A 23,105-nucleotide genomic window follows, 5' to 3' on the forward strand; every position below is an offset into this window, starting at 1 on the left:
GTAGTGTACCCAGACAGGGGCTACTACGATTTGTGTGTGGAGGATAGCACAGAAGACGCAAGTGAGCTTTTTTCAGCCATAATTAGAAAGAAGAAAAAAAGGGTGGAAAAATTCAAATTTACAAAAGTAACGAGCAGTAACTAAAGTGAATCAAACGTGTTCTTCGCACGGAACGGAACGCACGGAGCAGGGAACGGAAAGTAAGTGCACAACGCCGTCTACACCTTGATCCTCCATCTTTAAACGATATTCCACCAAAGAAGAAGAAGAAGAAGAAGAAGGGGGATGGCTGGAAAGATGGGAAGAAATGGGGTGGAATGAAAGCATCATCTTGGCGTTTGCCGGGGATAATTTTGTGGGTGGGGAGTGGTATGTGGGCCTGAAGTGTGAAAGGGTGTTGCTTTTATATTGTGTTCCCTCCCGATACCTCTGTGTGTGTGTGTGTGTGTGCTTTTTTGCGGTCAGTTACGAAGGTGGCTCTCTTTCTTCTATTCAACCCCCCCGTCGATGGCGATAGAGCGAGACAGGACCAGAACAGGTTTTCCAGTGTTGTTCGGAATGTTGTGGTGATCCAACCGTCCAGCATGTTTTGGATCCCTTCAGAAGATCTTCGTTGCTGGGGCTCTAAGTGTGTATGTGTGTGACCGTGTGCTTTTCTGTTGGAGATGCAGTAAAGATTAAAGTGGGAACACCACCAGTGACGCCAAACGTGTGTGCGTGTTCTTCCAAAACGGGTTGGATAAAGTTTGTCTCCAAAAACAATCCAAGACGGCTGTGTGAGTTTATGGAATTGAAAACAAGCTTCCAATTGGTACAAACATATTTTACCGAGGTTCGTCGCTTACTGTGCCATGTCTACTGGATTAAACCTCCCGTGTCGCTTAGTGTCAGTGTTGTAGCTTTATTAGCAGCGTGTGTCTTTTTAAGCCGTGCTTTCGCAACCAACCATCATCAGACAAAGCCCTTTTTCGGATTCTGTACAACCGCGAGTAATTTTCGCGCCCCACCACCCCTAAAAAACCACGCAGTCCGACCGCACCCCAAAACACGTTGCAAACCGTGCAATCGTCAGTGCCTGCCGTGATTTATACGTCATGCCAGCAACGTATCAAGGGGAGAATGGTCGTCGTCGTATGCCTGGGAGTGATGTTTTTTTGCCTTCTACTCTTACCGTGCCTTTGTCCCGCTGTTGTGATGCCCCCGACAGTGCTGACCTTGGTGGCGCCAATCTTGGATCGATGGTGTCGCACGGTGTGTGAGTCAGAGTCACTCGACATATACTATGCGCGCGGTTAAGCATCACAGTTGTCTACGTCGTCAACGACGACGACGACGTTCGGATAGTAAGGGAATTATTGAGGGTTACTATGGAGATGTGAACGAATCTAGGTCGTTGCGCATTGAATGTCCAGCAGACACACATAAAAAATCAATAACGACGTAATTATCTACGGGGAATGTCATGGTGTGTTTACAGCTGATTTGCGCAAATGTTGAATGGAAGAAATGTTGTAGAAGGATTGTGGTGTGATTTCTACAACGAGTAGTATTAGACACTTTATATTCGTAATTTTAAATTAAATATCGAATCTTAATACAGAATAGGGTAAAAATGTTATAAAAGTCTCTGCCATCTTGCCATAGTTATTGCTGGAAATGTATGGCTTACATAGACCATTACTTGCCATCAAACTTTTGGATATTTGGTCAGAGTTAATCTATCATGTGATTTAATACACATCAACACATGTGCCTCATGTATAGTGTGTATTCTTATCAGAGTGCAACGATCAGGACACTATTGTAGGAAGAACAGGAACAGATATATTTCAACTTCAACAGATTCCACAGATATATCTATTGTAATTGGCTTATGATTTCTGACGATTGATTCTTTTTTGGCCGGATAACTCTCATATTTAGTCTAGGGTCTTGGGTCAAATTTTGACTGTTTATGTGTCTAGGGACTAAGAAGTTCGGAGTATTGGGGTCCAAATAGTTGTGAATTGAAGCACATTGGGCCTAGTAAGAGTCTACTTTAGACTCAAGATAACCACGTTTTCTCACGATTGCATTAAGTCCTGGCTATACCTCTGAACCTTGAACGGCAAATAAAAATAGATTCCTCAGCAAAAGCATTCAGTGTGGTCAGGTTGTTTTGGAGACACCACTACCCGATGCCACCGGCTTTCCCTTTTGCTTCAGCTCTTTCCCATAGAGCCGCAAACCTTTTCACTCCCTAGAAACAAAAACAAAGGCCTCCCTTTAACACCCACCAGCCTCCCCAAAAAAAAGCGGTAAGGTTATACCATTGCACACGGGGGAAGTAGCTTTCATCGGTCTCTCTGTGTGTGTGAGAGTATGTGTTAAACGGAAATGGGTATTGTTTTGGCATTTTCCCGTTGCTTTTCTGCTCCGATGCGAGCGCCCGGTGGTTGGGCTAGCCCTACAGTCGTCCACGGTAAATGACCGACTGCAATGCAGAATGGCGATGGCCGCCAGTTCTTTGTAAACTTTTAACGATGTTATGAAAGCACTGGCACAAACAACCACCATTTACTGTCCTTCGCTTTCTATGCCTAGCTTCATTTTCCATGCAAACAAACTAACAAAAGCCAAACAAATGTGGCGCAGGGGGTTTGAAGAAGCTTGAAGGCTTTTCTATATAAGGGTGTTTACCAGTTATTTTTACTAACCCGAAATCATTAACCGATCATTATTGAGCATCGAACGATTGTGGTAAACAAAGCAGAAACCATTTAACCTTCCAGCCAAGGGCCTTAGATGCCATCCGGAGTGTTCTGAACGGGCATCGGTCAAATCGGTTCTAATCGGACAGTATCCTAACGGACATAATGACGGCACCGTAGGCAATTTAAAACAAGTTTGCGCGCGGGCGCGCGTTCGTAATTGCGCATGCAAAGTGTGAGCCTCTTGGGCAACCCGTTCCTTCACCACACACCTCAAGCCCCGGACGGACCTCGTACAGGTAAGCTTTGTGTGTGTGCTGGATGCAACCAACGTTCGAACCAGCAAGCAGGGCAGGGAATGGTCATCGTCCAAGTCTGTGGCTTGAAAACACGTTTCTAGAACGTCCCGTCTCCCTTTTGTTGTGGCCTTCGCATAACTTGTTTCCCTTCTTGACCGTTTCGTGTTTCTCTTTCACGCTCCCTTCGCATCAAGAAAGCGTCCTATCTCAAGCTCCTTACGAGCGTTTCTTTCATTCTCGCTGCTTCTTAGATGCTCTCTACGGAACGAACATGTTTGCAACGCGGGAATACATTAATTTGAATGATCGTAACCGAAACATTCCAATAACCGTTGCCGATCGGCGCGCGTTGTAGGAGATGTATTTTTTGTTTTTGCACAAACTTTTGCCAGCAATGCCTGGAATGTGCCTGGTGCAAATGGTGCTTCGAATCGTTTAGGTGGGACTAAATATTTAGAGAATAAATTGCAAATGTTTGCATCGTGTCAATAAGACGTTAATTCTCGTAGCATCCAATACAATTGCCACAAACTGTAGGTACGATCGTGAGACATTTGTTGGTTTCACTGTTCGCCCTCCCTACCAGACATCCGAGGTACGAAGTCGTCGAGGTCATTGGTGTCAGTTTTTAATTCCATCATGTAGGAATAGGCCCTCCCCGCTTTACCAAGACACGTCCCACGGAGGTTGATTCATCCCTTTCGTGCAGTGTTTGAGCGTTCAGACATTCGGGCTGTCGATGAAATACGAGTGAGGGAAGAAGCGATACTATTACGGAATGAAGCGTTGCACTGCGTAGACACATGGCACGGGGCTTATTACTCATACGCGCCCTATGTCCATGCGTACGTTTGGGCGGAACAGTGGCAAAGGTGACTGTACGTTATATCTCGCAGTAGCAATGTAGCTTTTACTGTAGCTGATAGAGCTTTACAGCGCGTCTGTCCCCGAGGCATAAAGAACTTATGAAATGATAACATTCCATCAAGCACTCGTCAGCTCGGTCTACTGTTGGTGGGTGAGAGTGTTACAAAGTCAACGTCTTCTGCCTTTCCAATATCTTATGGAGACAGACACCACGGGGTGAACCGATGGGTGTGGTTTTCTGATCGTGTGTCTTCCTGTGGGGGAAACGGTGACCCACACAGGCAGGAAAGAAGAAATTGTACAAATTCGTTACCGGACGCACGGCCCGCAGCCGTTCGTCGTTGCGTGCGTGAGAAGAAACATGATCCACCGCCTTGGTCCCAGTCGGGCATCCGTTTCCTTTGACTGGATCGAGTTTTTATAGCTCCATCCAGTGGAGGGGACGCACGTACCTACCTATCGTCGAATGCAAATCGAATTGTTTACGGGGAAACACTAATCACGCCCCCCCCCCTTCCCTCTCCCTCATTTGAATGACTTCCCCAACTGAAGCAACGAAAAGAAGACGCAACCGAAGCTAATTTGCTGCGGAAATTATGCTAAATTTTCAGCCACTTTCCGGAATGGTTTCGAATGAAACGTTCCAAGAAATTTGTAAAAAAAATTTAATGCATACATTTCTGTTTCGTAGAAGTTGGATTGCTTTAAAAAGCCCAAGCTTCCTTTCCTTCATGCAAGATAAGATCGCGCGCACTTCCACGTAGAGTCGTCTTCCACATTTTAAAACGTCGTGAAGGGCTTTCAAGCATTTAGTTGCAATCTTTTCCTCCATCTACGGTGGCGGCAAACGCTGCTTCAGCTTTCATCGTTTTCAGTTTTCCGTGCCGAAAACACTCCCCCGTCCCATACACCCCGGTAGCTTTTCATTAGCTCATTGTGCGGATTTTTGTAAGAGCGCTCACGATCGCGCGCGCGCTCTTCATTGCAACGCTTTAGCTGCTCGATTTTTCGCCTTTGTTTCTATTGCGGATAGTGATAATCGTGATGAATACATCGAGCAGTGGTAATGTGCATTTGTTGGTGCACTGTGTTTGCTTTCTTTTTGCAAAGCCAAAGCTGGCAAGATCACCGGTGTGGAGGTTTGAAACTGAAGAAAGAAATGATTTCATTCGCCCGAGAGTGTCAGCTGTTGTGACTGTTACCAGCCGACTTTCTTTCGGCTTAGGCTAAAGTTCATGAGTTTAACACGATTTTCAGGTTTGTGGCTTTTCCTTAGTTTCCCACCAAAGCCCCGTTTCTATCCATCTCGTATCATGATCGTATGGCTTTGTGTGGTCTTCGCTGAAGCTGAAAGTGCATTGAAGTCGTCGAAAGCGAAACAACCCCGAAATGGAGCTCCGTGGGGAAGTACACGGCAAACTTCGAATTGATTTTTCACCGCCAATGGTCACTGAAACGAATGGAATGGCATTTTCGTTTGGTCGAAAGCATACGCTTACACTTTTTGCTTGTCAGCTTTACCACGGGTTCGTTAGCGGGCATGATTGTCATACTACTGTCAACAATACTTCACTCATGCTTCCAGAAAAGCACATCACGGACCATGGACGATCTCTTCTTCGAAAGCTTAATCAATTTTGGTTAGGTTTCGCCTGCGGTTAGTTAAATTGGTTCACAGACTGAGTTACGGCAAGACATTACGCAGGATGAGTGTGAAAGCGTGATGGTGGTGATCTCCAATGCGGTTTCACAATCACTTTACCCAAAAAGCTTCACGCGGGATTCCTCAATATTTATCCATTTGCTTCACACTTATCCACTCACATGCCCATTTTCTTAGGCCGATCGTATTTAGCGCCTCACCGGTAAGCACAACAAAATGGAAGGCTGAAATGGTTTGCCAGGCCACACTGTGAAGATATTGCGGGAGTGGAGTTGTTTTTTTTTTCACTCCACAGAGACCACATAAATCTCCCAACCTTCCACAAAACGCCCGGGACCTGGGAAATGATATTTCTGTGCCACTAACGCCACTCGGCATGCGCGCCCGATATTATTGCGTTAAAATTGCATGGCCATTATCAATTTTCCACACGGGTTTCTTCACCCCCTTCCCTTTTACCCCGTCTCGATCTCAACGTCAGATCTGATCGGATGGAATCAGGTCAAGCTGACACCACCCTGCCCTGGAATAACTGGAAATGAATGTTTTGGTTTTTGGTTGCGCTATCCTCCTCTCCGGAAGAGAGGAAGCTTTTGAAGTGCATCTCAGCACAAATAGCAACTTTGCCTGGGTTTCACGTAACCTAGAAAGCAAGAAAAAGGTGATGAAGATCTCAATATTCATCAACAAACAAACACATGCGTACAGTTGCGTTCCACCACGTGGCCTGAAGGTGTTCCGACTCGCAACCCTCGCTCGTTTGGAAGATCTCATTAGAGACCGAGAGGCAATTCTCGAGCTCTGGGGCGTCAATCGTGCCGTCCATCATCATAATCTTCTCCGCAACTACAGCCGCAATTAGCGAAGCGTCGTCATCAGAGTGGAGGGATTTTTGTGGTGACAAAGTGAAGTCTGCCAGCAGGGAGCACAACCGATGGATGGATGGATAACGGATTGGTGACGGAATGGCAAAACGATGATCTACATTGAGTCTGCGGTCTGGAGTCGCTTGGCTGGTTAACCGTGTTTGCTTCCACTTCAAGGGCTAATTATTTTTGTCGCACATCGGAGCACATTAGTGCAGAGCGTAGGGAATGAGTCTTAGTTAGCTGCTCTAGGTTAAGGGGTTGGTAAACAGTGATCGTTAGATGTTCGTTTTTATTTGCTGAAGGTAAGACGAGATCACATTTTCACGTATAGATCTGTCATAAAATTTGTTGCCTAGAAGTTAAAAAGGTTTAATAAATCTTGTGGAGTTCATTTTATTTCGTAGCTAGTAGTTTTAGGCGTAGTTTTTTTAAGAAAGATATTTACCAATTATCTTAACATCCATGGTAGATCATTCCGTCATTCAATAGAAAATATGAGCAGATCACGCCAGACCTATTCAGGTTCTCCAACGTTTTTTATTCTTCCAATGGAAAATTTGATCAAAATCCAAGTTCAATATCATTATGGATGTGTCTAACTTACCAAACATTAATGATTGTCACTTCGTATGAATGGGATTGAAACATTACTTTAAACATTCAGATTATTGAATGCACTAGGTGATTGATAGTACTTAGGTCTATTTGTCGGTTTGACGTTATCTAAATGTTTTAAGAACCTGCACCTGTTTTACCTAATCTAATGTAAGGTTTTTAGTTATTTCTTATTATTTCTTGTGTAAACCCTGGATTCAGTAGCTATATCACAGATCAGGAGAATGAAAAGAAAATATTCCAATCCAATTTAATTGAATTCGCCCTGTCTCTCTGTATAACCTAGTTTTATCTACACTAGAGCATATACTGATCCGTATAGGGATTGAACTACGACAATTCTTGTAAGAGTTGGTGCATCTGTCTCTACACCATTGGCCCATTCTTGGCTAGAGAAAACAATAACACTCAACATAGATTGAACTTTCTCATGGGTTCTTGGAGTGAAATAAGTCAATTAACTTCATACTTTAATCGATTTACGTTTCATCATCACTGTCAATAAAGGGTCTTAATATATTATAATGACAATGCACTATCCGTTCAATGGATCCTTTATTTGACCTTCCCTACGCCGTACCTTAATGCATTCATTTCTATCTGCATCTTCATCAGAAATCTGACAAAAACGCACACATTCTCACATCTTCCAGCTATCTAATTTATGCTGTAAACACAGCGCGCTACCGGTATTCCGGTTTCCGGTGTGGGTGCGGGTGAGAGTAGATTATGAAATCACTTCACTCATTACACCTTTCGCCCTGCAAAGCAAAGGGTACCGTAAAAGGGAGCTTGATGTTGGTTTTTTTCTTCGATTCATATGGACGCTTTTCACCCTCACCGTCAGCATCTTACCGGTGAACCGGTTTTCGTTATTTCTTACTCGCTTTCCCGATCGACACGCTTTACATCTTCACCCCGTCTTTGCTGATGTGTGTTGAAGGTGGTGGTAGACTTTGGTTGTAATGGAAGTGGCACGGTCTTGCATCATAACCATGCCCAACAACACCTCACCAGCACAGGCGCATAATGTGGCACACATCCACGATTGAGAGCCGCGGTTTTGGGGTGTATGTCCGCGTGCAATCCATAGCCTAGCCCAGGGTGTGTTTGTTTCTTTATCGTGGTCTGGAATAGAGAGGGTTGTGCCGCGACTTATCGTGCCACCAAAGGGGGGTTTGAACGTGTGTTGTTCTACTATTACTACTACAACTGCTACGTTATCGAAACGGTGTGTGCGAGATCTATGTTTGTCTCTAATTTCTGTTCCATCTCTTTTCTTTCCTTTCCAGGCCACCAACACACCCTACACGGATATAGGTGTGTGCGTGTGTGGTGATTACTACGATTTGATGAGTGTTCCCGGAGTGACGACGCTCCAAGGGTAGTGCGCTTTTCTGTGCCTTACAGTGAGGTTAGCAGGTGTTGTGCCAGTGCGATGCGATCTCGAATCCCGTGGGAATGTTGCCAGTGAGCGGAGGGCCTGTTCAGTGGGTGTTCAATCAATAGTTGGCGTGTTTTGCGTATATCGCAGGTGAAACAGTGTTACATTTCCCGTCGCTTTTTGCAGTTGAAAGAGGGTGCTGCAGTTGCCTCTATGTGCGTGTGCCGATAGTGTGATAGTGCGATAGTGGTGAATAGAGTGCTCAATACACAACCCCCCGCTCAAAATGAAGAGCCACAGCCGCACGCGGACTGTGAAACAGTGGAAAAATCGTCTAAAATATCGATCGGCAATGATGATCGGCAAGTTGCTGCCAGTGTTGTTGGTGCTATACGCGAGTGTTCTTGTGCTACCGGGTCAGTGTCAGGTGGAGGATGTGGATGACTTCGGCGACCAGCTGCATCATCCCGATCGGGATGTGGAGCATGTGCCAGCGCCGAGTAGTAAAGAAATCATCACGAATCACATCGTAACCGACCACAGCGACGGGGAGGGAATGGGTGTTGGTGATTCACACTATCAAGACGGCGAGAATGGTGTGGACGGGCCGGGCGGACGGTACACCGAAATCGGCGGAGATGTGGTGCTGGGCGAGAAGATTCTCCGTGCCTCGGAAAGCCCGTACTCGATGCGGACAGATCTGGAGGTGGAACGGCGTGCGCGACTCATCATCGAGGCCGGCGTTACGATCCACTTTGCACCGATGGTCGGCATTACGGTGCGCGGCTCGGTAGTGGCAATGGTAAGGGCCGATCAACTTTTCAACACAACTCTCCTCCTCTGTTATCTTATCTGCTTATCGCTGACTGAGTCGTGGACCGCTGGGACCCTGGGCTATGTGGGAAGCTCGTGCATCGTCTCGTCTCGTTTGGTGAGGCGGTTGAGCAATGTTTGATTAATTCCACCTGTTTCGTTTACCTTTTCTGATTACGGAGCATCGGGTGCTGCTTCCTCAACAGTGAGCGTGTTATCAGAGACTTCACACACTAACATGTTCCGTTTTTTATCGTATACGATCGCTAAACTTACCCGAAATAGAATAAGGAAGGGTTGGAATGCAGTCCCTTTCATTGCTCACAACTTGCGAGCGTTTTATCATGATTTTCGTACTTATTTACACACAAACAAACGAACAGGTTGTACGCAAATAAAACCCTTTTGCTGTGGGGCGTGCCACTTTTCCTTACCCGAGAAGTAGCAAAGCGGACAAATGAAAGGGAAAGGTTCACGAAATGTGTCATCGATGGTTCTGTACAAATATTGTTGAACTGATCTATTCCAATACGACGTTATCAGTTCCATCTTTGATTGGTATATTAAACCAGAAGAATGATGGCTAGCTTTCGTTACTACAGAACAACTGTTGGATATTCTGAGGATTGTTTGGTAGCAGTTTCATGACACATGTGAGGCTTTGATACTCTAAGCCAGTGATTCCCAAGGTGATCCCGCCCAATAGAAATATTTCATATATGAATGATAATGAAAAATCCAACATCGTGTCTCTCGAAAGTGTCTGACTGGTTGTATTATTTGCTTGTCACGTGTAATATCAACAGAATTGATAACTTGATTGAATTATTTGAGTTCAAAATACAAAATTTTGATGTATAAATTCACATTCGGCAAATGGAGATGAAAAACATGTCCCTAGATATTTATATATATTTCAACCATATAGCCAAGAACCATAACGAACCTTTTTTACTTTGATTCTGTCTGATCGAGCTGCTGGAATGATTTCTACTGAACTCGGATCTCGAAGTCGTTAGGTTATGGTTTATTTGCTTGACTCTTGCTTTGGTTATGGTTTATTTGCTTGACAAATATTTGATTTGACTTTTTCTTTGAAAGGATGCCCTATAGAGTTCTACGGTCTTTTACTGTTAAGTAGGTTGAAAACCACCGCCCTAAGCGATCTTTACAGGCAGTATTTGTTTATAAATTCAATTCACAAATTCATTAAAAAATTCATGAATTGATGTGATGTAGTTTAATTCAAGCAACTTGACACAATAGCATTGAACCTTACATTACAATTCTCGAGAAAAACCATTCCGTGGCGTACTCTTACTTCATGATCATTAAAATGTATGATCCAATTCAGTTCTCCAGAAAATCACTGCAGCGTAAACAGAATTTATGTCACCTCATGGGCTAGAATACGGCCAGGTGGTTTCGGAACTGTGCACCAACGGTGTGCAGTCACTCAGCCCTACCGAAAACCCTATGCCCCATTTCCTTTGCCGTGGGCGGTGGTGCAGTTAATCAGCTCACCGTCACGCGTCGATCCACTTTCGGCGCAGGCTTCCGGCACAGTGACACGACGCGCAGTTCACACAATTTTGCACGGCGCGGTTGTGTGCCGGTCAAAATAAAGTTCAACATTCTTGAGCACACGCGTATAAGGCTGTTTCAGACGATGACGATGGAAGAACTCTCAAAAAAAAGAGACGTCCATCTATTACGATCGTTTCGGGCAACGTTCCATGAATGATTCCCAGCATTGTGGAACGATCCCATCGCCAGAGGGGGGAAAACATTCATAAATTCTGGTACAATTTCACTTCAACATTGAGACAAGTGCCTTACGATTCCAGCGCTGTAGAGTTCTGCGCACGAAAGCATGAAATTATTCACACTCTGCCCAGCGAGCAGAGTCTCTCGGCACGTGCGTACCAAGCAACAAAACAATCCATTGCTTCAAATGCGAGCTATCTTCGGGTATTGTCTGTCTGTGACTACCCCACGGAGATTGCTCGTAAAACGGCGGAGTGATGTACGCGGGGTAAATGAATTCGGAATTATAAAATTAATTAATTAGCCCCTGGATGGAAGATGACTTCCAGGCGAGTTCGTTCGTTTTCGTTCGCATCCAGCACGCGCACGGCAACACAAACACGATATCATACTAAAAAAACAGATGTGCTTCTTGCGAAACTGTCGTTCCTCTGTGGATGGAGGACAGACATATGATCTTCTACTGTGGCGGTGGTGATTATTAGATTAAAATGGTTCGCCCGGGTAACCCTTGGGGTTAAGTAATTGTTGGCGGTAATCAAGTGCTATCCTTTGAAGGAAGCGCAACACTTTCATATAGCGACACCAATATATTTTGTTAAAAGTGAATCTTATAGGATTTACATGTGTAATTTTCCGAATGAAATTTAATGACGTAACAGAGCAAAAAAATAATAAAATAAATAAAATTGCCTTTTTTCACACAATTTTAGACACATAATAAAAGCAAATGTCTATCTTATAAAACAAGAGTATAATACATATAAACATTGAAGTAGAAGCTTTAATTTTTTTTCCATAAGTTATTATTAAACTTATTTATTACATTGAAAAGCATTTTTTATAACAAAAGCTAGCAATAAAAAAAAATTAGGTAATTTTTATTATTTTACGAAATTCAAATTAAAGCTCACTTTTCAACATCATCTAAAAGCCTTTTTCTATCGTAAAATCGAACTACATTAACCAGCGCTTCCGCGTTTCACATCTGGTGTGTGAAATTTAATCTACGAGAAAAAAACAACCGTGATTAAGTGCGAACTTCTCCGCGGCCGATTTACGCTGTGCTACCGCAGAAACAATGCCCCGCAGGGGCTTAAAACCTTCACCGGTGAGCCAGCCGGTGTCGATTTTTCGCGCATTTTTTTGCCCTCTTTCTCTGATCGTCGTAATCGCGAATGAGAGTTTGTGAGGCTAGCTTGGTGGCTGTTGCGAAGATGACGAGCGTAAAGGAAAGTGCGCACAACCCTTTTGGTACGCTCGCTTTCGATTACCAGCTGACAAGATTTGGTAACGATGATTACCCTTGAAGCATTGTTCCATTCTTTCGGGAAGAAACGCATGTGGGTAAGTTGTGTAAAGTTATGTAATTTGTAGGATTGTATTTATTTGGGACATATATAAATAAACTCTACATGATGCTATAAAGTATGGTATCATCGCTTCATGGAAGCCCGTTTCCTGTTCAGTAATAGCGGTTCGTTCACGCCTGAGTAAATGACACACTTGTTCACACACGATAGGTGAGGGTTTGGATTTTCATTCATAAAAATGTTCAGTGTTTACGCCCCGCCGTAGTCGTAGTAGTAAATGGAAGTTCGTGCAATAGCCGCTGTTAATCAATTAACCCCTAACGCGCGACCTTTCCGAGGGTGTGTGGCAGCAATACCAGCTAATTCGTCGATCGGCAAGGGGGATGATCACACGCAGACGACGACGACGACCACAACGATCAGGAATAGCACGGGATCAGATTCTTGGAGAAGACAGACAGATGGCTGAATTCATTGAAGGCGTCACTCTGTAGGGCTTATCAAATGGGGCGTAGTTTGCAACGGAATGGTCATCTAATTGCCTGTCGCTGTGGTTACACGAAGCGAGATAAAAGGGCAAAGCGGTTGCTTAATTATATCCAACGAGGTTCACAATGGTCAAGGGTCGTTAATTAAGATCGAAACCTTTTCCTCTTGCGGTGCATATTTTTCACTTTAATTCTCACTGTTTTGGCGGATGTTTGGCGGAACATTCACAAGACGAAAATGCGCATAAAGTCTGTTTTTTCCTCCCAAAAAGCAAACACAATGGGAAAAGTATAGTCCATTTTGCAGTTGTTTCTCGCTCACAAACCATTGTTTTCCAAATTGCACCCCACCATGTTGACCTGTTCCTGCAGCGGACCGCAGCACTCAGCTGCACCTCTTCGCCAGACAGGTGATGACGCCCAATCGTGCGGAGGTTGTTCACCTGAGGTTCACCATCGCCAGACATTTGGCTATCACGATTGTGCATTTACAAAAAAAAAAAAGAAAATGGGCAACAGATGATGATCACTGGTGCGTAACTCGCGTGCCTCCGAATAAAACGACCCATTGAAGCGGGTTTGGCTGTGAACACGGTGCCATAAACACATCATCATTTGAAACGGAAAATTGACAATCGTACTACAATAGAGCTCCAAAAGCCCCATAAGACAGCTGTTTCTGGTGGCTGTCCGTTCAGGTCAATTAGGCGTTAGTCTAGTCAGGCTGATCGTTCCATAGGCGGACCAGTCAATGGAGCTATAAATTCGAACACCTTCGCAACGGAAATGATCGTCATCGGGTCAACCTTAGTCATCCGCAGTGAGGAGATGCCATGATTCATCCCTCCCCACCCAAAACAAGTGGTTGTTGAAGTTTGTTTGAATGAATGGTGGTGCACACTACACAGTGTGTACTATGCGTGATGATTCATTGCTTCATTTCGTGGAAAAAGCTCAGTTTTGTGGTAATCTAATCTTGCGCAGGAGTTTCTAGTAGTAGTTGTGAAGATGTTGAATATGATTTGAGTCTTTCTATCTTCTCCTACTACAAGTAGGTTAGTTTGTTTTCCCGCTCCTAAACGTCACCGCCCTACTACATTCTATTCCGTCGTGACATGGATGCGTGGCGCCATATGGTTTCGATGCATATTTATGTTCAATGTCTGTGTCACTACATTAGCACACCAAGCACAGGCTGCATTTGTGTTGCATTAGAGCCGACGCAAAACCGCTCACTAAGCGGAGAACCGGTTTTTAGGTGCGAGTGCGTGTGCTTTGTAGCATAAATACAGGTTTTCCGCCGGATGTGCCACCTGTTGCAGCACTTGAAGCTGCTATGCTGCAGAGTGTTTGTGTGCATTCTGCTATGTCTGATGGCTGATGTATGCATGTCAGTAAGGCTGGATTGGCGTTCCTACTGTGAGATTGTGGTTTTTGTAGTGAAAAAAAAACCATGCCGCTTTGTACTTTATGTTTTAAGCTACAACATCATGCTGAAAGAAAGCAGAAATGAACGTTTCAAATTACATTTGTTTTGTGGGATGAAACATATTTCTAATAAATAATTGGGTAGGCTTTCTATTTCTCTTTTTCCCTGTAGATATATCCCTGCTCGTGATTGATGGGTTCACATTTGTCTTTCCTGTGATATGCGAGCAAACTGATCATACCAATTTAACCAATTTGCAGGCTCTGTTTTTTATCTTTTTCCATTCCTTGTACAAGCCTTTTTTGCTATTTATTAATGAGAACAGCGAGCAGGGTTTATCATTACACGCTAAATTGGAAACAATCATAGCCACGTCATTATGCTGGTTGAGCGCAACGCATATGCCGCCTCCTTCCGCTTGGTTCGCGTAACGTGTAAGGTAATGGGGGAAAAAATCACCACAAATAATTCACCGTCGTACCAGCATTTACTCAACAAAAAAAAAAAAACAATTGCCTCCCGGTTTACTCCGTTCGGTTTACGGCATGCAATAAATGTACCGCTTTTCGCTTGCGTGATGCCCGTAAAGGCAGATCTTCGTTCTGTGGCTTGCCTAATAGTTCTTGATCTTTCACACTTAAATGGTTAACCAGATTGCGGTAGTGGCAAAAAAAAACAAAACAAAACAAAACGAAACACAATTAAACAAAAAGCGAAAAGGTACTGTTACCCAAAACATACAGCGAAGCCGCCCTACTCTCATGAAAACAAAAAAAAACTTCTGTCTGAAGCGGTTAAAGCTCTGCGCGCCGACTATATGTACTTGCCAAACAACCCGTTTGCCGAGAGATGTGAAGCATTACCTCAGCGAAAGGGGCAACATTTGCGGCAGCATGGCGCTTGAATACGGTTTACGGTGGTATCGTTTTACAGCGTTCTCCACTGACCTACATTAACGCGCTTGTGCGCCGCAGAGAGCCGTGTTTCGGGCGACGCCGAGACGCCGCAATACGAACCGAACCGATGAGAATCACGTTGGTAATAGAATTGTTCGGAATGTGCTGTACGCGGCTCCACTGTACCACTCTACATGGAGGGGCGATTTTCCTACGGCTGAAGGTTTGAGATTGAAAATTAGTATCCGATTGCAGCTACGTGGTGCGGACTGGTGCAACATAACCAGTAGCTTAGATGTATTGTGGGTAGGGGAAGGTGTGCGTTGCAATTATTCAGGCAGCTTTAGCGAACAGCTGAAAAGCTTGTTAACAAACTTGTTTACGTGCCAAGCGGGGGCAGAGATTTCGCTAGTAGACTTTCTTTTTGGTTTGAAATTCAGTTGCTGCAGTAATTACAGTGGTAGGAGTATTTGTATGTTTATTGAAATAAAATAATAATAATAAACAAACAAAATTCATTGAAATTCATTCATTCATTGATTGAACAACAAATATGAAGATGAAGAGTTGGATTATTCTTTATTTTATAAAATGTTGTATATATTGGGTATGTTAAGTTTCTTGTTTTGATTATTATACCTCAAACATCGGAATACTGATATATTTTTTTATTATTTGTTTAGTACATCACAATTTATGAATTACGCTACACCTTCCTAGAAAGTTATCTGTTTTACAAAAATTATTGATGAAATCATAATACTCTTAAAAGTTCTAATCTCTTCCTGTCTCATCGCAAAAGTGATTCCCCTAATTTTCTGACACCGGCATTCCCACCGGTATAGCTCACACTGACCAGTACCGTTTCTGCCACCCTTTCAACCTGAATGGCAACGGAACTATCGTCTGTTTAGGTTTTTTTTTTGCATTCGAAGCACAATAATTTGCCCGTTTTCATTATGCAACTGCGTGAGCGCGCGACGTGTGACGATGGTGGCAGTGCGCATTATGATCGGCAAACGTGCAACCCCCTACTCGTAGTGCGCAAACGGAACTGACTCATACTGGCGCGCATCAAATGAGAAATAAATGGCAAAAGGGGGTGTTGCAGGTGTTTGTGTTGGGTAAAATAGGAATAAAAAAAAGGAACGATGTAAGGCATTCGAAGCCTGTTTTGCATTCTTTTTGTTTTTTTTTTGCTCCAACTTTTCCAACACATTGTTTTGTATGTTCAGTGAGTTTTAATTGCGTTTGTATGTCGGTCAGACGTATAATTATGTTCTTCGTGTAAATAAAAAAGGTGCAGGGGGACAGTTATTCACACTTTACAAACAAATGCTCGTGACGGTGTTGTGACTACAGCAGACTTTTATGGAATAATTCTTTCTTTTCGACAACAAAATGCTGTTTCTTTTTTCAGTAAAATAATAAAAATGAACAATACTAATTGGTGCTTTGCGGTCTTGCTCCACAGGGTAATGCGGAGAATAAAATTACACTCACCACAATGCCCAACACGGGCTACAAGGATGTGCCTTCCGATCCCAGGGAGGCCGGCGTGAGATTGGTCGATGGTCCAAGCCCACTCGCTGGACGTCTGCAGCTGCTCAACAACGGCAAATGGCGATCTGTTTGTTCCAACTCCAAGAAGTAAGTTCCTTTCATTTATCCACAACAGATGCAAGATTCTCATTGCAATGTTTTTCATTTTAGCTGGACCATTGCGGACTATGAAACGACCTGCCGGCAGCTGGGCTTCAAGGGCGGTCGATTCTGGAACTGGATGGACCGCATTGCCAACTACGAACCGCGCCTACTGTACGAGGAGCCTCGCTGTCTCGGTACGGAAGGTTCGCTCTTCGATTGTGCCTGGCCGTCGAGGCAGGTCGGTTCGGGCGTTTGCGACTACCACAGTGACATTGGTGTGCAGTGTTTGCCACTGTTTGACCAGGTGACGCCTCACTGGCGTGGGCTGAAGTTCGAGAATGCCGAAAGCAAAGAGACACTGTCCTACAATCACGTGCTGTACGATTCCATTTCCCTGTCCCAGCTGCGGCATGTGGACATTGTGCGTGCTGGCACGGGCCGTGGAGGATCGGCCGAAGCAGCGATCAGTGTGATGGGTGTCCCGCCGGTACTGGAGTTTGTCACGATCGATCACTCGTCTTACACCGGGATCAATGTGACGCGTCACGATGCTGCCTTCAGCTTCCGCAATGTAACGGTACGCCGGAGCCGTGGATTCGGTATCTTCATGAACTCAAGCTACGGATCGGCCCATCTGGAGGGTGTCACGGTGGCGGAGAATGGTGCGGACGGGATACGGTACGTGGGGCACGATTTGCGCGCCGACGAACGGACCGATCGCAGCAAGGTGTTTGATTTCTGTACGCTCACCTCAACGGCGTGGCAGATCTATCCGCTGCAACTGTCGTTCGAGCAGTCACCGTTTGCACTGTCGGCGAAGGAGTGCGCACGATCGTTCGAAACCGCGTACGGGTACGTGCTGACGATGCACTTCGTGTACTTCGAGCTGGCCCGGAACGAGTCCGCCCAGATCTCGGTGTACGATGGGATGTCGGAAAGTGATCGGTTGCTAGCTTCGTGGGATATGAGGAATCAAACGCGCCCGCAGAGTGTTACCAGCACGCGGGAAAAGCTGTTCATCAAGCTGCGGGCTGAGCCCAGATCGGCTGTGCTGGCGCACTTCCGTGTAACGTCTGGCGTTACGAAGGCGTACGATTTGAACGTAACGCAGGGTACGATCGTGGATAATGGTGGGCGTGGCATTGCGGTGGATAATTTAAGATCCCAGGTGCATGTGCACGAGACGACGATCAGCAACAATCGGCATGCAGCTGGGCTGCACGTTACGAGCGGTGCCGGTGACGTTAACGTAACGCACTCGACGATCAACTACAATCAAGGCGATGGCATTAACATCACGTACTACGGTGGCAATAGAAACGTTTCGCGCAGCACGATTGAATCGAACCGCGGACATGGGTTTGCCGTGTGGCTCAATCAAACGATGAAGGAGAGGCGCGAATTTTTGGAGTTCAATCAAACGACTACGATCGAGTACTCGCACATCGTGCGCAATCTGGAGATAGGTGTGCTGCACGGTAACTTCTGCGGAGATTCTTGGGTGAACGTGACGGGGAATCTGTTCAACGACAGTGCGAGCGATGCGGTAGACATACAGTCTTGCTGGTTTGAAACGCCGGACGGTAGGCGGATGAGGTTGCAGATAGGACATAACAACTTCGAGCACTCTCAGCGCATTGCGGTCGTGCTTAACCCGATCCTGAACCTGGACGGTAGGATAGAGTTCAATCATTTCACCCGCGGACGATACGGTGCACTGCTGACGCGCAACAAACCACTGGAGGAGTTCCGACCGTTGCCGGTGCGTTTGATCGTGCAGCACAATCACTTTATGAATAATGAGGGCATCTACGTGGCATCGTTGGGGTTGTCACCGAACACGGACAGCAAAACGCAGTGGATGCTGTTTACGCGCAACTTTGTGAAGGGAAATCGCGTGAAGGAAGCGTTCGGACCGTTGGAAGATGAAGGCGAAGGACTTGGCGGAGAGGGACGGTTGAATCCACGATCGCGCGTTGCCGCACCGGTGGTAATTTCCTCCAACAATGTGGACGTGTTCCGGAACATCATCTCGAACCAGGAGTCCCGGTACGAGGTCGGTTCGCAGCTGTCCGACCAGAGCAAGGCACTGAACGTGACGTACAACTGGTTGGGCAATCAGGACGAGGAAAAGATCTACGATCGGCTGTTCCATCGGAAGGATCGGTATGATCTGGCAAAGATTGAGTACTTCCCATATCTGTTGCACCACTCTAACCCGGGCACGCAGACGATCGCACAGTATCAAAAGTTTGTTCCGTTCTTCCACAAGGAGGGCAGCGAGCGGATTGGAGGTGAAGTTGATGGGCAGGAAATACTGCCCGCAGGGAGCTACACGGTGGAGCGTGACATTAATGTGAGACCCGGTGGAAAATTGATTCTGAACTCGGGAGTAATCCTGAACTTTGCACCGAGCGTCGGTATGATGGTGACGGGAAAACTGGAAGCTAGAGGACGCGCTCCAGACGATATTCTGTTCACGCTGAAACGAGAAGCGGTAATGCTGGAGAATGAAACGACCGAAGCGATCGTAGATGATCAAGAGTTTGCGATGGACATCGAGACAGAATCGATCGTGGAAAAGGTACCGCACGAACCGCAAACTCCGAAAGTCCCCGTCCGACTTGTCGGTGGTGCTAACGATCACGAAGGTCGGTTGCAGGTGTATACCGAGGGTGTTTGGGGTACGGTGTGTGACTACGGGTGGACCATCACAAATGCGGCGTTGGTTTGTCATCAGCTTGGATTGGCGTTGAATCCGATGGATTGGAGATTACAGCGCTCCGAAGTTCCTGGTGCTGGTACGACGGAAGATGTTCTACTGTCGAATGTACGCTGTACCGAGCATGATATCGACATTACAAAGTGTCGTGCCGAGCGTGCATCGCAAGGAGACTTTGAGAACTCGTGTGGACATGAGAATGACGTCGGCGTACGATGCTACGAAGGTGCCTGGGCTGGTCTTCGGTTCGGTGTGCTGGCAGAACGAGCGGACCTACAGTACGTTACGATCGAGAAGGCCGGTCTGTTCGATTACGTGACCAACACGTTCAAGCCGGCACTGCAGATGGACCTGGCTCGCCACAATCTGGACAGTGTACGCGTGGTGGAGAACCTCCAGGATGGGCTGGGCATCATCTACTCCGACATCTACGCCGGATCGTCGGTGAACAATGTGAAGAATTCGGAATTTTCCGCCAACCGTGGCAACGGGATCAGCATCAAGCAGCTCGGTCTCAAGGTGCAGGGTAGCATCATCAAGGATAATCGCGGGTCGGGCATCAATCACGATCAGGTGGTGTCGTCACTGGAGCAGCGCGAAATCACTAGCTGGTTTAATATGGTGCCCGACTTTAATGTGGACGATTCGGACTACCGACCGATCCTGGTGCCGGAAGGTGGCACCACCAACATCGACATCGACCAGTGGCAGATCAAGCATCTGATCACGACGCCGGTACGCACGAGCGAACCAGTGGAGCGGAAGATCATCATCCAGTGTCAGCCGGGGTACGTAATCGGCGTTCAGCTGCTGAACCCGATCGAGAACCGATCGACGGAGAACATTTGGATACACGATTCGCTCACGGGCAGTACCGAGTCGGACATTTGGCAGGTGAAGCGTGATCTGTCGGTGTTCCCGCTGACGACGAGCAGCTACGGTGCGATCTTGCAGTATCGCAGCGGTACGAACGCGCTCGGTGGTGCCGTTTTGGTGCTTCGCTCGATCCAAGCACCGATACAGAACATTTACAACCGTATTGTGCGTGGCCCGGTTCCAACGCTTCAGATAACGTCTACGAAGATACAGCGCAACTTCCGCGGTATTACGGGCACGTACTACAATCGCTATCTGGGTGAGTCCGGCGAACTGTATCTCCGAAAGGCAAACGAATCGATCAAGCTAATCAACTGCGAGATCAGTCACAACAGGGAGGAGGCCGTGTTTATCCATTCACCGTTCTGGGATGTGCACGTGAGCAACATTTCCGAGATAACGGTGCACATCAACAACAGTCTTGTGCGGGACAATGGGCGTGGCATACGGCAATTCTCGAAGGATTTGCGCTCGTCCAACAATCTGTTCCACTACGTGCTGCAAGACACGACGGTCGAGAGCAACTCGTACGGTGGGTTGGAACTCAGCCTACCTTATGTGTGGCAGTACAACGAAAACTTTACGCATTCCGTGTTTCTGGGCAATGATACCTGGGCCCGCAATCGGAAGTTTGGCATCCTAATCGATGGCCATTATGCGGCGATTAACATCTCTTCGAACATCTTCACAGAGAACGTATGTGCGCAGGGTGTGATCGGTTTCCGGGGGATGGAAAAAAAGATGAGGATTGATAACAATCGGATCACGAGGAACTATGGCAGCTATATGGTGGAGTTCCGGTCGGACAGTCAGAGCGAGATTCTGGGCGAGATACCGGCCCTGTTGGCATTCAATCAGATCGAAAGCAACGAGGAGCTGAAAGACACGCGGTCCTCGATGCGCAACTTCATCCGGGGTGAACGTAACAATGCAAACGATCCGACATGTGTGATCGGGTTTGGAGGAGTGCAGAAGGTACAGATCTATCGCAATGTGATCTCGAACAATCAGCAGGATTACGATTTGATTGCGGGCGTGAAGTCAGCCCGGTTGAGGAACTATCTGGATGCGCGCGAGAATTGGTGGGGTAGTGCGGACGAGTTGCACATTCGCAGGCGGATCTTTGACTTTGACGATTGGAACAATCACGCGGAGGCACTGTACCGGCCGTACCTGATCGAGGACATCATCGATGGCAGTGTGTCGGTGAGTGAGGGTCCGAGTCCGCCGGTCGATTTAAATGCGCTTGGTGGTCGAATTTTGGAAGATCTATCAATCTTCCGGCGGGAGTTGCCGTATGTCATACGTTCGGACATTACCGTCATGCCCGGGGTGACGTTAAGCATCTTCCCCGGCGTTGTGATGGAGTTTGCACCGAATGTAGGTATTCTGGTGCTTGGAACATTGCTAGCCCGTGGTACCAGTGATGCAGAAATTGTGATGAAACCGATCGAAAGTGCCTCGGAAGGAATGCACCGTGTGGAACGATCGTTGGAGAACATGGTCAACTACGATTCAATCCGTCTCTGCACCAACCGGAACTGCTCACAAGGTGATGGCGAAAGCGAACGGGCAAAGGAAGGCTTCCTGGAGTACTACAATCACACCACACTGCAATGGATTCCGATTTGTGATCGGCGGTTTACGGAGCGCAATGCACAGGTCGTCTGCCGAGAGCTTGGGTACGATCCGCTGGATGTATTCTTCGGGCACGATCGGAGGATTGAGTTCCACACTAACTCGCTGACCCGCATTTGGTCGTGGGTTGAACCAATGGAGTGTCACGGCGACGAGCTGCGGCTCGAGGAGTGTCCCGAGCGGCTAAACGGTCAGCTTTACGGCCGCCGTCACGAATGCCAGTGGGATTCGGAGTTTGTTTTCATCAGCTGCAATGGGGAGTCAGAGCAGCGCAACTACTGGGGAGGAATACGCTTCGCTAATCAAGATTTCGAAGCGAGCATGTACGAACACCGCCTTCATGATACGCACACCCACACGACGGCACGGCCAGTCGAGAGCGTGATGGACTTTGTGCGCATCCAGCGAGCGGGACTGCTGCACGGAGAGAAGTCACCGGCGATTCAAACGATCGCCACGAACCCCAGCATCAGCTCGGTTTCGATCAGGGACAGTGCACATCATGGCGTGAATCTGATCTCGCCGACCAATGCTATCCACCTGAACCATCTGCAGATCTTGCGCAGTCTCGGACAGGGCATCAATGCGATTTCGCTGACGGGTGAGGGTCGCGAGAGTGACGAATCGAGTTACAGCCCGCTGAAGGATCTCGATCTGCCGTACAATCTGTTCTCGCTGGTGGACATCTGCGACACGAACAAGGAAATTACGCTCGAGGAGCGCGTGCTGGTGTACTATAAGTATGATAACAATCCAGTTAATTGTGTGAAGATCTTCAAGAGTGCGTACAGGGTGAAGCCGCTAGGCTTTCGATTGCTGCAGTCCAATCTGTTCAACCACTCGAAGGAGTATGGACGGCGGGACATGATCCAGCTGATGGATGGTGATATCTATAATGTGTCTGCGCGCATTATAGGGACAGTCGATGCGGATTCGGACAATCAAAAGCGACTGTTCCGCACGAGGGAACCGGCACTGAGCGTGCGGCTAATTGCTAGTGGAGCACCGGCACGACATGGATTCATTGCGGAGGTCGTAACACTTCCGATTTCAGCCATTGGATTCAGTAAGTAGAGCCTACTGAAGATCATTTGGATTATGTTAGTAAACCGTCTTGCTTCTTCTTACA

At 46.6% G+C, this 23,105-nt stretch overlaps 1 protein-coding gene across 3 annotated transcripts in view; it reads left to right on the plus strand.

Annotated features, from left to right (window-relative positions):
* The window catches only part of LOC121595887 (protein bark beetle), a 27,487-nt gene continuing 4,382 nt past the window's right edge, over positions 1–23,105 (plus strand). For 2 of the 3 annotated variants that reach the window (XM_041920236.1, XM_041920239.1), the window contains exons 1-4: positions 1–200; positions 8,296–9,189; positions 16,568–16,743; positions 16,807–23,042. In XM_041920236.1, coding sequence (XP_041776170.1) covers positions 8,674–9,189; positions 16,568–16,743; positions 16,807–23,042 — 6,928 coding nt within the window. In that variant the 5' untranslated portion in view covers positions 1–200; positions 8,296–8,673. Of the gene's footprint in view, positions 201–2,809; positions 2,990–8,295; positions 9,190–16,567; positions 16,744–16,806; positions 23,043–23,105 lie in introns of those variants that run through there. The other variant, XM_041920237.1, reaches the window with a different exon arrangement.

Source organism: Anopheles merus, chromosome 3R (genome assembly GCF_017562075.2).
Source record: "Anopheles merus strain MAF chromosome 3R, AmerM5.1, whole genome shotgun sequence".
Taxonomy (NCBI): Eukaryota; Metazoa; Arthropoda; class Insecta; order Diptera; family Culicidae; genus Anopheles; species Anopheles merus.